The 12944-nt window shown below is 46.5% G+C and overlaps 6 protein-coding genes across 8 annotated transcripts; 2 read left to right on the top strand and 4 right to left on the bottom strand.

The window, feature by feature from the left end:
- Nucleotides 1–2036: 2036 nt before the first annotated feature.
- LOC6613177 (thymidylate synthase) lies at nt 2037–3350 on the bottom strand. Its single transcript, XM_002037622.2, has one exon. It carries the CDS (start codon nt 3294–3296, stop codon nt 2331–2333), a length of 966 nt encoding a protein of 321 aa, XP_002037658.1. The 5' UTR covers nt 3297–3350; the 3' UTR covers nt 2037–2330.
- A 134-nt stretch (nt 3351–3484) lies between these two features.
- Nucleotides 3485–6125, bottom strand: LOC116803620 (recombination repair protein 1). Of its 2 annotated transcripts, XM_032727677.1 has the most exons (5): nt 4931–6122; nt 4792–4869; nt 4668–4736; nt 4396–4586; nt 3485–4336 (listed from the first exon to the last, which is right to left on the bottom strand). In XM_032727677.1, exons 1-5 carry the CDS (start codon nt 5952–5954, stop codon nt 3677–3679), a joined length of 2022 nt encoding a protein of 673 aa, XP_032583568.1. In that variant the 5' UTR covers nt 5955–6122; the 3' UTR covers nt 3485–3676. The 2 variants fall into 2 exon arrangements, with proteins under 2 accessions (XP_032583568.1, XP_032583561.1); XM_032727670.1 differs by having other exon boundaries at nt 4396–4736; nt 4931–6125.
- A 242-nt stretch (nt 6126–6367) lies between these two features.
- On the top strand, nt 6368–8527 carry LOC6613178 (tubulin gamma-1 chain). The gene is made up of 3 exons (XM_002037623.2): nt 6368–6773; nt 6832–7034; nt 7095–8527. Exons 1-3 carry the CDS (start codon nt 6725–6727, stop codon nt 8268–8270), a joined length of 1428 nt encoding a protein of 475 aa, XP_002037659.1. The 5' UTR covers nt 6368–6724; the 3' UTR covers nt 8271–8527.
- On the bottom strand, nt 8526–10714 carry LOC6613179. Of its 2 annotated transcripts, XM_032727692.1 has the most exons (3): nt 10476–10712; nt 8799–10211; nt 8526–8735 (listed from the first exon to the last, which is right to left on the bottom strand). In XM_032727692.1, the coding sequence occupies exon 2, from the start codon at nt 10164–10166 to the stop codon at nt 8826–8828; it is 1341 nt and encodes a 446-aa protein (XP_032583583.1). In that variant the 5' UTR covers nt 10167–10211; nt 10476–10712; the 3' UTR covers nt 8526–8735; nt 8799–8825. The 2 variants fall into 2 exon arrangements, with proteins under 2 accessions (XP_032583583.1, XP_002037660.1); XM_002037624.2 differs by having other exon boundaries at nt 8799–10714.
- A 138-nt stretch (nt 10715–10852) lies between these two features.
- On the top strand, nt 10853–12047 carry LOC6613180. Its single transcript, XM_002037625.2, has 2 exons — nt 10853–11177; nt 11234–12047. The coding sequence occupies exons 1-2, from the start codon at nt 10889–10891 to the stop codon at nt 12004–12006; spliced, it is 1062 nt and encodes a 353-aa protein (XP_002037661.1). The 5' UTR covers nt 10853–10888; the 3' UTR covers nt 12007–12047.
- Nucleotides 12048–12094: 47 nt separating this feature from the next.
- LOC6613181 (EEF1A lysine methyltransferase 2) lies at nt 12095–12928 on the bottom strand. The gene has a single exon (XM_002037626.2). The coding sequence runs from the start codon at nt 12848–12850 to the stop codon at nt 12191–12193; it is 660 nt and encodes a 219-aa protein (XP_002037662.1). The 5' UTR covers nt 12851–12928; the 3' UTR covers nt 12095–12190.
- Between the last annotated feature and the right edge of the window lie 16 nt (nt 12929–12944).

Raw genomic sequence — 12944 nt, forward strand, 5'->3', positions numbered from 1 at the left:
CAATTTTTGGTGCATGCGTGTGGCACGGGGGATAGCAGACATACATGCATAGACGTGAATGGACATGCTTCGACATGATATCCAGGCATACGCGGTTAAGTGAATGAAAAGCATGAACAACAACAAAAAGCAATCGATTATATACATTTTTTAAGATGAAATGTTTTATAAATGATAAATACAAATGGAGGAAAACCAAGAAAGTATTTTAAAAATTTAATTATATACATGAGTACTATATACAAAATATTAAATTATATATACATATTAAATACTTACTGGGTAACGAACAAAACACCGCACAATAATATACAAAACAAAACGAAATCGAGGAAAAGGAATGGCACGTCAAGAGGGGAGAAACATACGTAAATAATAACAAATACCAGAAGAGAATGTTTAACTAAATGCAGAAAAGACTAACGACGAATCGAGAAAACTATGAAACCAGCAAATTTATAATTTTTACATGGAAATCGCAATAATGTTAAAATTTAAAGAAGACGAAAACAAAGAGCATATCTTGAAAACATAGGAAGAGTATTGAGGAGGGATCTCAAGCAACGGAACGAAATCGAAGACACAAAAATCGACAAGTTACCACAAATTTTAACTACCAAGTGAATGGCTTAATTACGGCACACTTTTATACTTTTACACCAAAACAAAAGAAACGAATCGAAACGAAACAAAAGCAAAAACCAAAGACGTATGTATAAATGGCGATCGATTTAACCGTGCAAAATCGTTTCTCGATGCACCTTCGCGTTCTGAAGCCAATATGGTTGTGCAAATGCCTGCAGACACCACCGGAAACGGAAACGTCCGCAGTGCGCCCTCTTTAGGCGGCTTGTAAGCGATGCAGCTATGCAAACATGCAACCCTGCAACCGCTGCATCGTTTACACTCGGCTTGAAATGTCTGTTTCTCTCACACAGATCACACACACACCCCACACAGACACACTCTTATCCTTACCCACTAGTCTCACTTAAATGAATGTTGGATAGCAAGGAAACCCAGATGTACCACGAGCCACTCGTGTGCAAACGAAACGAAAACGGAAGTCTAGCAGTTGCGATCTATCTGAGATGTGTAATTGATGGCTTTTAGGCGTAGCTACGCACATACAAAGAACTGGCGCCCCCCAATCGGTTGAATTATCGGGGCAGGAAATCGCCTGCCCCCACTCATTTTCGCCTGATTTTGAACTGTGCGGACAAACTATCTATCCCGGCCCAGATCTTTGTTTCGGCTGTAGCATCCTCTAAGAAGAACCGGCTATCGATCATATTACAAGGAATCGAATAACATTTTGTAGTGCAAGTCATCAGTAAGTTGCGGACGGAAATACGCTCTTTATATGTATATGTTTAAATGTTCAAGCAAGAAATGGAAACACTTAAGATATATTATAAATTAATTAAAACCAAATCTTAGTCAAAACGAACTTAGTCAAAGGTACTAATTTTAAGCACTATTGTTAAACGCAAGTCAAAAGGCAACGGATGAAGAATCACTTTAGCCAAAACGGAAACAAAAATATTGAATCTTAACTGAATCTGAAACTCAGAAACTCTAGTGGCATTCGCTCTTTCAAGCTCAACATAAGTTAATGAACATATGAATTCCACATAACAGATTATAATAATTCAAACTTATTTATATTTGTCTATCGGTTAGCTTGCATAATACATTTATGCCACATATTACATATGTATGAAGAACTATGCAACCTTTTTTCTCGTCGTTATAAAACATAGTCGAAATATTGGTGGACAGTATCGTATTGTAGTAGCTAATATGTATTTACCTTTAATCATCACCGAACAAAACCGAGAACAATTATTCCAATTTAATTAAAGTGCATAAATTGTATATTGAATTATTGTCGTGTTCTCTCATATGGACGCGAAACCTTAACGTTTTTCTTCAAATTCGCATTATATTACTTAAAAGACAAAAACCAAGAAACCGAAACAAAACAAAATCACAATATTAAGTGCGGAAAATGTCAAGCAAATTTATATAGCATATTTACGGTATACTCTGTGCAAGATTTATTAAGAATCAATTATACTTCATTATGGATTACTCTGAGAATTTACAAACAGCAAACACACACTACACACGATGAATGAAAGCAAAAATTTATTCAAATAAAGCTATGAAATGATGTGTTTAAAAACTGTTTTCGTGAAGACTATATTAATATTTATTGTATACATATATGGTTAACAATTTTCGTTTAATTTAGTATTCCTTCCCTTCGTTTTGGAAATTGAAACGAAAGTAAGATATTTATGAAGATTCTGCTTGCCCACGGACGCCTACACTGCCATCTCCATTTTGATCTTTGGATGTGGATTGTAGTCGACTATTTCAAAGTCTTCGAAGCGGAAGTCCTCGATGTCCTGCACCTGACGTTTAATGATCAGCTTGGGAAAGGGTCGCGGTGTGCGCTGCAGTTGCTCCTTCAGCGGCTCTACGTGGTTCAGGTAGACGTGTGTATCGCCCATGGTGTGAACAAAGTCGCCCGGCTTCAGACCCGTCACATGGGCAATCATGTGGGTGAGCAGGGCGTAGGAGGCGATGTTAAAGGGTACGCCCAGGCCCATGTCGGCGCTTCTCTGGTACAGCTGGCACGACAGCTCACCGCGCTTCTCGGAGACGTAAAACTGCGCCAAGCAGTGGCACGGCGGCAGGGCCATCTTTGGGATGTCCAGCGGATTCCAAGCCGACATGATGATGCGTCGGTCTGAGGGCTTATTCCTGATGGTGTCGATCACTTGGCGCAGCTGGTCGATGCCCTTGCCGCTGTAGTTATCGTCGCAGGTGCCGTACTGCGCCCCGAAATGCCTCCACTGGAAGCCGTACACCGGGCCCAGATCGCCAACGACTCGGCCCGTGAACCCCATCTTGTCCAGGAATTCTCTGGAGCTGTTCCCATCCCAGATGTGCACATTCTTCGCCTGCAGCAGTTTGGCGTCCGTCTTGCCTGCCACGAACCACAGCAGCTCCTCTGCCACCGCGCGGAAGAAGACACGCTTCGTGGTCAGGAGGGGAAAGGAGTTCCGCATGTCGAAGCGCATCTGACTGCCGAACACGGACAGAGTGCCCACCTCCGTGCGGTCCATCCGCTGCTCTCCATTTGCGATGATGTGTCTCAGAAGATCCAAGTAGTTCATCTCGTCTCGATTGACAGGCGCCTGCTGTTTACTTGGTGACTCCCCATTGTCGGCCGGCAACGCAATGCTCTTTTGGTCGGGCCGATCTTTCTCTGGTGTTGAAACCATTTCGCAAAAATGTATGTTTTCCGCAAAATAAATCGAGTAATACTCGAAAATTGGCGGGAATTAGTTATTGCTTCGCTTCGACCCGATAGGCAAGCGATTACATTTATCGACGTCAACCGGTTATGTCACCACTAGCGATTTTCAAATTTTGAATCCAACGATTTTAACCAATAATTTGAGCAAAAAAAGTTCGCATGTAGTTCACTTTATTAAAAAAATACGAAATTGGATGGTGGGTCTGCAACAGAATGTACTCTGTTACATTGGCAATTTCAAATGATTGATGGATAATCAAATACAATAAAAACCAAATATGGAGAGGAAAGAAAGTAATAATGACGAATCCAGAAGTACATTTAAACACAAACGAAGTGTACATCTTATATATTGAAGAATATTGTGATCGGGCAGTGGTCGCTTCCAAGGCATTGGCTGCGTATCTCGTGCTCCACCACCTTGGGCACGAATCTCTCCGAGACGAGGCAATAGTCCAGACGCCATCCAACGTTGCGTGCTCGCGCATTGGCCATGTATGTCCAGAAGGTGTACGCGCCCTTGCGATCGGGATACAAATGCCTGAACGTGTCCACAAAGCCGAGGCCCAGCAGCTCTGTCATTTTGTCACGCTCCTCCTGGGTGAAGCCGGCATTCTTGGTGTTGTTCTTCGGGTTTTCCAGATCAATTGGCATATGGGAAACGTTCATGTCGCCGCAGATGACCACCGGCTTAAGAGCGTCCAGTTTCTGCACGTACGCCTGGAAGAGCTTTTCCCAGCGCATGCGGGGATCCAAGTTAACCAGCTTTCTGCCTGAATTCGGCACGTACACATTGATCAAGTAAAACTTTTCGTACTCAGCCGTAATCATGCGCCCGACATCGTCAAACTCCTCATTGCCAATGCCGTATTCCACATGTATGGGCATTATCTTGCTGTAAATAGCGACGCCGCCATAGCCTCCTGGCATGCACAGCCAATAGGGATGATATCCCGGCAGTCGGGTCACCTCCTCTGGCAGCTGATCGTTTGCACACTTGGTTTCCTTTAAATTATATGAAATTAGTGTTTTTCAATTTTGTGTGGGTAGCTACTATAGCTAACCTGCAGGCAGAAAATGTCTGGTTCCTCGAGGTCAATCAACTGCAGACCATCCTTTTTCAACCAGGCCCTCAGACCGGCCACGTTCCAGCTGCAGATTTTCAAGTTGAATTCTTTGTCTTCTGGCAAGGCAAAAGCGTCTTTATCCAATGTTACAGTAGTCTTGATCTCGGCCTTCTTGGCTTTCTTGGTGGCTGGAAAACAAAAGTTGAGCATGGTTTGCAAGCTTTTTAATACGGCAGCTCCACCGCAGCCGGATTGCTCCGCTAACATACTTTTCGATCCACTCTCCTCATCGACATCGGGATCTTCAGCCTTCGCTGCCGCCTTTTTTCGGCCTCGAGCTGCAAATAGAATGATTAGCACGGCACTGATATTAATTGTTGACAATGTGCCCACCTGGTTTACTTTCCTCTGCTGCCTCCTCAATATCTTCGACATCCTCTGCCTTGACTGGAGCCTTTTTCCGTCCTTTAGCTGCGGATTAAAGTTAGCTAATCATGGTTTCAATATTTACATTGATTTGACAGTTTCCCACCTGGCTTGGCTTCTTCTTCAACTACACCGTTTTCCTTATCGGCGGATTTCTTATGCTTCTTCACGGGTGCTGGCTCCTTGGCTTCCTTCTTAGCGCGCTGCTTAGTGGGCTTTGCCTCGGGCTTTGGCTCAAGTTCTACCGCAGTCTCACCATTGGTTGTTTTCTTGGCGCGTTTCTTGGGTGCAGCTGCAGTTTTTGGAGGCGATTCCACTTCTTCTTGTACTGCTTGAAAATCTCCTACAGTCTCGGGCGATGGCTCAACCGTCTTTCCCTTCTTTGTTCGCTTGCTAGCAGCCTTTGGCGGCACCTCATCCACTTCCGGCTCATCGAGAGCAGCTGCGATCTCAGAGTCCGCCAAACGCTTGGTACCGCGTGCCCGCTTGGCAGCTGTCTCAGCTTTCTGTACCTTCTCCTTGCTGATTGTCCCTGGTTCAGCTTGATCCTTGAACGTTGGTACTGCTTCCTTTCTGGCCCGTTGTTTCGGCGGCTCTGCTGCTTCTTCGGCCACTCCATTTCCTTCTGTCGGCACCTCCTTTCGCTTCCGTCCTTTGGCCTGGGCATTCGTTGGTTTCTCAGCCTTAGCGCGTCCCTTAGGCGGTGAAGACGCCACTTCGTCAGGATCAGGAATGGGCTCCTTTTTGGCTCGCGCCTTGGATGCCTTTCCAGCTGGTGGATCGACTTTGGGTTCTGCTTCTGCTTCTGCAGTTGCCTTTTTGGCGCGTCCCTTCGGCTTGGCCACCACCTCCATCTGGCCGTTTTCGTCTGTATCCTTCGGCTGCTTCTTCTTGCCACGTGCGGCTGCGGTGGGCGCCTTTTGCGGCTCGACTTCCTCGGACTTTTCCGCAGATGCAGCTGTCTTGGTGGCTTTTCTCGCGCGCGGCTTTCCTTTCGCCGGCACCTTGAGTTCCTCGGCGGCAGAGTCTGCGTTTTCGTCGACTCCATTCCCATTGGCATTTGGAGTGGGGTCAGTAAGTACAGATGCCAACGCCTCTGCTTGTTTTTTCACGGCCTTGAAACGCGGCATTATGGACTTCTGCTGTTCGGACTGATAGGTTTTCAAAAATTACTTGTATTTACTTCCACAGCCTTTCCAGTTATTTCTTTTGCTTATTTTGCACCGCCAATGCCGCTTGCTTCAGCACCCGATATCAACAAAAAGAAAACTGCGCGGGCAACGCGATTTTTGCAAGCCGGTCGGCTTGACTGTGGTCCGCTTACAACACTATTTGTGTGCCGTCCCTAGTGTAGCAATTATTGCACCTTGTGACGTCACTAGTGGTACAAAAAGTTCGACTTCATTGGTAGTACAAAATGGGTGGAGCTCAGTAACCTAATTCAAAAACTTTCTTATAGACAAAGTATATTCAAATTAAGCTTAATATTTTAATGTTGGATGATATTCATAACATGTTTCAATATTTCGAACTCATAGTCTTAGATTTGCAAGCATTTTTCGCCTTTCCATATACAAAATAGAAAAATGTATTGCTTACTTTTATTTCTTTAATTTTTTAATCTATAATTCACAATAAATGTCTGAAGTAATCATATATACTTTATAACAAGGGCACACTGCGCCACCTTTCAATGAAGTACGCCATTAAACGCTGCGGTTTTACCAACACTGGACTTTCACAAAATTGTCCAATTGTGTTGTACGTCCCCGCTGTGGGATTTTTTAAAAATTGTGTTATAATTCGACGATTATTTAGTTGTGTTATATTCAATTTCCAGTAATTTGACCTTAAACGAGAAATTTTACTTGACGACTCTGGCCGGAAACAACGCACCACAATGCCAAGTGAAATAATTACTCTGCAGCTTGGGCAGTGCGGAAATCAAAGTATGTTTCTGAAATCAGGACGAATACCATTTGCATTGCTATAATCGTTTATACGCAGTTGGATTTGAGTTCTGGAAAAGATTGTGCCTGGAGCATGGCATCTCCCCAAGCGGCGTGCTGGAGGACTTTGCCAATGATGGCTTGGACCGCAAGGATGTGTTCTTCTACCAGGCGGACGACGACCACTACATACCCCGCGCGGTGCTCCTGGACTTGGAGCCGAGGGTGATCAATACCATAATGGGTTCGGTCTACTCCAAGGTGAGTCCTCGCTAATAAACTTTTAATTCTTTGTGCCAAACATACTATTAATTCCCATAGCTCTACAATCCGGAAAATGTGTACCTATCCAAGCACGGAGGTGGCGCGGGCAACAACTGGGCCTCCGGCTATAGCCAGGGCGAAAAGCTGCAAGAAGAGGTATTCGACATCATCGACCGTGAGGCCGATGGGAGCGATTCGCTGGAGGGCTTTATACTTTGCCACTCGATTGCTGGCGGAACAGGCTCGGGAATGGGGTCCTTCATCATGGAGCGCCTGGCGGACCGCTATCCCAAGAAACTTATACAAACATTCAGTGTGTTTCCCAATCAGGACGAGATCAGTGATGTAGTGGTGCAGCCATACAACTCCATGCTCACTCTAAAACGTTTGACCACTGCTGCGGACAGTGTGGTTGTCCTGGACAACACTGCTCTTAATCGTATTGCCTGCGATCGCTTGCACATTCAGAATCCCAGCTTTTCGCAGATCAACAACCTGGTCTCCACCATAATGAGCGTCAGCACCACTACGCTGAGGTATCCATCCTACATGAACAACAATCTCATTGGGCTGACGGCTCCTTTAATCCCGACACCACAGCTGCATTTTCTCATGACTGGCTACACGCCGCTGACTAGCGATTCGGATATAAATACCCAGCAGCAGGTTAATGTGCGAAAGACTACTGTTCTAGATGTAATGCGGCGTCTGTTGCAGCCCAAGAACATGATGGTGTCCACAGGTCCGGACAAGTCAAATCATCACTGCTACATCTCCATTCTAAACATTATCCAGGGCGAGGTGGATCCCACTCAAGTGCACAAGTCGCTGCAGCGCATCCGCGACCGCAAGATGGCCCAGTTCATTCCCTGGGGCCCCACCTCTATCCAGGTGGCACTTTCCCGCTCATCGCCCTACGTGCAGAGCAACCATCGAGTGTCCGGACTGATGCTGGCCAACCACACCAGCATCTGCTCGCTGTTCGAGCGGGCTCTCAATCAGTATGACAAGCTTCGCAAGCGCGGCGCCTTTCTTGACCAGTTTCGACGCGAGGACATCTTCAAGGACGACCTCAATGAGCTGGACGAATCTCGCGAAACTGTTGACTGCCTGGTGCAAGAGTATGAGGCAGCCACCCGTGAGGATTACATGCAGTTTTCAGTGAAGCGGGGTAATGGGCAAGCTGACTCCAAGTCGGAGGACAGTCGATCTAAGACCAGCGCCGGTTCCTAGTTCGCTTGTGCCAGAAGTAACGCGTGCCATGCATCTTCACCAATGTATTTTAATATGTAATATTCTCCAATGACGATGGGATTCGAAATCCATAAGTAGTAAAAAGACGATTGTTGGTAAGACTCGCATGTATTAAACGCTGTTTCGTCTTTTACGATATTTAACGATCGTATTTCCTTTGTTGCACAATTACACATGAGAATTCCCTATCAAATGTTCAATATATGATACATTAAATAATAAAGAGTTTTAAAATGTGGTAGTGAGTGTTTATTGAGAAGCACATTGCATATTTCTTTGGTGTATTTTATAATATGAAGCGCGAGGATTTATGAACTGCACGATACTACTGCTGTCCGCTGTGTAAAGTCTGGATGTTCCTTGTTCCGCTGCCGCTGTCCTTATGTCAAATATGTTTAGGGTGTTTTATTTAGTTCCTATTGTATTGATGAGCCTCAGTCATCTCTAGAAGAAAAGATAGTTCGAAATATAAAGCACCTTTTATAAACTAAGGAAGTTTTTCGTTACCATGAATCCCGTTGCCCATCGGCTTGCTTACAAGGAGCATGTGTCAACCTCAACCACCCTAGGGTTGCCATTTTCTTCCTCCTGATGAGGCTCTTCACATTCCTCGCCCTCCGCTTCAGCAGTGACCTCTTCATCATTGATCTCTTCACCTGGCTCCTCTACAATGAACTCCACATCATCGTGTTGCTTTTCAGCTACCTCTTCTACCTCATCATGATCTTCAGTCATCTCATTCTCATTTTCATCATCGTCATCTCCCCTCACTTCGTCCACAACGGTCAGATCAAGATGAGAAATGAACTCTTCGCCGTCCTCTTCGGTTAGGTCAATTTCAGATAACTCGGCGGTGGACTTGTTTGCCTCCAGGTGGTTACTGCGAACCGCCTTGAGGGCCTCCTTGCCACTTATCTCGCGGCAAGTGAACTGGTGAAAACGGTAGCTAAGGCAAAAGCCCTTCTTCTGCAGCAGGTTGTAAGACTTAATGCCACAGCTGATTACTATCACCTTTCTATCCTTGGTCTGGCTAATACGGCCGAATTCCCAAGTCTTCGACAGAAGGTCGCTATTCTGGTCTTTTAAGAGTTGAAAAGTGACCTTATCGGGCTCATCATCTGAACGTGGTAAGTTCACAGTAATTCCCTTGGTGGCGGGAACCTCATCCTCCGGACAACAAATTAGTTTAGTTCCCGGTAACGCCGTGAGCTTGGATATCGCATGCTCCAGCCACTCGCGGGAGTTCTTGTCCATGCAGACAACTTGGATCATTCCAGTAAGGAATTCGATGCCCCAAAAGTTGATGCTGGACTTCCAACCCTTTTTCAACTCCTCCACAAGGCCGGCTTCGATCTCTTGCAATTGCTGATTGGTCAGCTCGCAATCCGGATAATTTTCCGCCATTACTGTCATGGTAATACTATTCTGATTGAAGGCCCATAACGGCTCTGGGACCCTCTGCTTCTTAGGTTCCTCACAGGCTCTACCGCCCGACGCGCTATCATCATTCGCACGCTTGCGAACGCGATCCTCCGAAATCGTATGCTCCGGACGCCTTCGTCCGCGGTCAGCCGAAACTGACTTGTCGTACCACTCAGAACGTGCAGGACTAGTGCGTTTTTCCGAGGCCTTAATGAGGGCCCTTTCAATGCTGATGCCCGTGTCCAGATAGCGAAAGAAACTCCTGCGCTTGGTGGCGCCAAGGAGCGTTAGCTCCCTGCGAATATGGTCCGGCAGGCCCCTTTCACCCGCTGGCACCTGCATGGATGAGTTCGAAGTGGGCCAATGGCTCCCGTTGGAAGGGCCGCCGTTCCCGGGCCACGAGCGATTCATGGTGTTGCCTGGCTCAGCTTGATACGAGGCGTCGCGACGCATTTCGTTGTTCCAGTTGACTCTTTCGCGGATCCAGTTAGATTTTGCCTGCGGGGCAGCAGGGGATTGGTGGTAGTCAGAGGACATGGAGGGGAACGACCAGGAGGCAGAGCCGTTCAAAGTGTGACCCATTTGGGTCTGATTCGGGTTCTGTGATTGGCCCAATTGACCGGAAAAGCCGTCATAGCCGCGATAGATGCCATAGTTGGCGGAACCATTGCCATTCATGGGAGCGCGGGCATTGAGCCATTCCCGTTCCTGGCGGTAGGTGGCCGCCATTTCCTAATAGTTCTAATTAGTTATGATACTCACACAAAATCTTAACTGCACTTGTCGGCGTTCGCTGCAAAAGTGAGGAATTAGATGTACTTCATCCGCTGGACTAGAGACAGCAAATCCTGGCCTGCTTTGCGTGACACGGAACCCTAGTGTCAAATTTAAGTTTAGTGTTGCCAGCGCGCCTCCTTGCGCGCTTAATCATTTATTATAGTTGACTAGATTGGGCAATTATCTGGTATATTCTCCACTCGTTTTTTTTTTTAATTATAAATTTTGTTAGTGCACACACTGAGTTAATAAGTTTGTCACGATAGTTCACTATGCCATCTCTATGTTGCCAAGGCGACAGTAGTGTTGGTAAGTGTACTGAGAACTTCGTGTTGGTCCTCAAACTTTTTGAATAAAACGGAATATGCGTGCACTTTTAGCCACCAGTTGCGCTCTAAATGGCTCCGAACGATGCAGTTGCGGAGCAGGCTGAGGAGCAGCCAAAGATTTCCACATTTGCCGTTCTGGACCTAGAAACCACCAACTTGCCTGCCTACAGGAACAACCGAGTGAGCATTACGGAGTTGTGCATTTACGCCTTCGAAGCCGCGCTCCTAACGAAGAAAAAGGAGGAGCAGAACCAGGATGACCAGCAGGAGCTACCAGCGGCACCGCGGGTGCTGCACAAATTGAATCTGCTCTTCCAGCCGTCCATGGTAGTGGACCCGGAAGCGGAGAGAATAACAGGTTAGCTACAAAATGCACCTGTGAATCATTCACGTAATGATTTCATCACCCAATAGGTCTGAGCAACTACTTGCTGGAGCGGGAGTCCCAGCTGGATACGGACGCCGCGCAACTCATCGTCAGCTTTCTAAAGCACTTGCCGAGTCCGGTTTGTCTGGTGGCTCACAATGGTTGGGGCTTCGATTTTCCCATTCTGAGGCAGGCATTTGAGAAACTGAACATAGAGCTTCCCCAATCCCTGACTTGTGTAGACTCACTGCGCGCCTTCATGGAGATTGACGACACACAACGAAAAGAAACCAGTCCGTTCAAAGTCCCCAACGATGTGAAGGAAATTCTCGACATTACGGAACTAGAACCCAAACAGGATACTGAAACTTGCCTCAAGGAGCCAGAAGCGGTCGTGAACATCGATTGGCGAACCAGAAACGAAACCACTCCCAACCGTCCGATTTTAAAGCCTAAAGAGGCGTTTGCAAAGCGTGCGTTATTACGCGACGGCGATGTGGATGACTTGGAGGGGCAGACCCCTCCCAAGCGAAAACCCGAAGGATTCAGGTCGCGACGTCAGCTGTTCAGTGGATGCAAGTGCGCCGAGAACAAACGCTATCCGCCCCGCGGAGTTTATAATTTGGGAAGTCTGTACACCAGAAAGTTTAAGATACCAGCAATTAGTGCCCACCAGGCAGAGGCTGATGTAGCCATGACCACAAAACTGATACAGCATTACGGCATTGATTTCCTGGCCTTCGCCGAGGAGCAGGCCATTCCATTCCAGGAAGTGGTGCCACTTGGCTCTCCTGTTTGTCGAAAAAAGAGCGCAATCTAACCAATTCTATTCCAGCATGAATTTCATTTTAAAATGTAATGGATTATTATATTTTTTATAATGTAGGATTTTAAAAATTGATTTTAAATTTGTAATTAAAAAAGTTTTTATAATAAGTATATTTGTATAAGTCTCGTAGAAAAAAGTTTTTCACTTTACAACATGTACAACATGTTGTACCTGTTTATTCTTTTTTCCTTTTGAAAACGATTGAGGTTACCACATTGCCCACCTTGCCGCCAAACTTAAAGGTTGGCGTGGGAATGGTATAGTACTTAACAAACTTCTCGGCAAAGCTCTCCACCAGCTCGTCCTCGGTCCAATTGCACGACGTGATTACAAACAGGCTATCAGCAGTTCGCAGCAACTTCTCCACCGTGTCCAGGTAGAGAGCACGCTTCTCCTTGGCATTGTCCGGACAGAGGCTGACTGCATCGTAGGTTCCCTTGTCGTGCACCACGTCAAAGTGGCCCAGCTCGTCCTGCGGCTGGGTCAAGTCCGCCACCTTGTATGTGATGCTCAGCTTGTTGTCCTGCGCAATGTTTTGCGCCAGCTCGACGGCTTTGGGAGAGTAGTCCACGCCGGTCAGGTCTCCGGTGAAGCCTTCATTTGCCAAGCCCACCAGGAACATGCCATTGCCGCAGCCCAGGTCCAGCACTCGACTCGCCTCCTTATCGATCTTCTGCTCATTAAGCAACCAGTCGATCGTTCGCCATTGGGCACTTTCGTCAAACCAGATCTCGCCCACGTCGCCGTGGCTCTTGTAGTTCCGTATCTCCCGGTTGTAGCTGGACTCCCAGAACTCCTTGGTGCCCAGTTCCGATCCGTTCAGCTCGCTATCCATTATTTCGTGGTTATTTTGTAGTTGTTTCACAGCAATCAAATCAAATGCGGAATCCTATGTTTTCGAAGTTCGAAACAGCTGAGCTGAAGATGCA

Source organism: Drosophila sechellia, chromosome 2L, assembly GCF_004382195.2.
Source record: "Drosophila sechellia strain sech25 chromosome 2L, ASM438219v1, whole genome shotgun sequence".
Taxonomy (NCBI): Eukaryota; Metazoa; Arthropoda; class Insecta; order Diptera; family Drosophilidae; genus Drosophila; species Drosophila sechellia.

Bases quoted from the DNA above. Each gene is read 5' to 3' on its own strand.
- LOC6613177 (XM_002037622.2), bottom strand. From the start codon at position 3,296: ATGGTTTCAACACCAGAGAAAGATCGGCCCGACCAAAAGAGCATTGCG.
- LOC116803620 (XM_032727670.1), bottom strand. From the start codon at position 5,954: ATGCCGCGTTTCAAGGCCGTGAAAAAACAAGCAGAGGCGTTGGCATCT. The intron at 4,870-4,930 runs GTGGGAAACTGT...TTTAATCCGCAG, and splicing joins TGAAGAAGAAGCCAAGCCAG to CTAAAGGACGGAAAAAGGCT. The intron at 4,737-4,791 runs GTGGGCACATTG...TTCTATTTGCAG, and splicing joins AGCAGAGGAAAGTAAACCAG to CTCGAGGCCGAAAAAAGGCG.
- LOC6613178 (XM_002037623.2), top strand. From the start codon at position 6,725: ATGCCAAGTGAAATAATTACTCTGCAGCTTGGGCAGTGCGGAAATCAA. The intron at 6,774-6,831 runs GTATGTTTCTGA...GTTTATACGCAG, and splicing joins TGGGCAGTGCGGAAATCAAA to TTGGATTTGAGTTCTGGAAA. The intron at 7,035-7,094 runs GTGAGTCCTCGC...TAATTCCCATAG, and splicing joins TGGGTTCGGTCTACTCCAAG to CTCTACAATCCGGAAAATGT.
- LOC6613179 (XM_002037624.2), bottom strand. From the start codon at position 10,442: ATGGCGGCCACCTACCGCCAGGAACGGGAATGGCTCAATGCCCGCGCT.
- LOC6613180 (XM_002037625.2), top strand. From the start codon at position 10,889: ATGGCTCCGAACGATGCAGTTGCGGAGCAGGCTGAGGAGCAGCCAAAG. The intron at 11,178-11,233 runs GTTAGCTACAAA...ATCACCCAATAG, and splicing joins GGAAGCGGAGAGAATAACAG to GTCTGAGCAACTACTTGCTG.
- LOC6613181 (XM_002037626.2), bottom strand. From the start codon at position 12,850: ATGGATAGCGAGCTGAACGGATCGGAACTGGGCACCAAGGAGTTCTGG.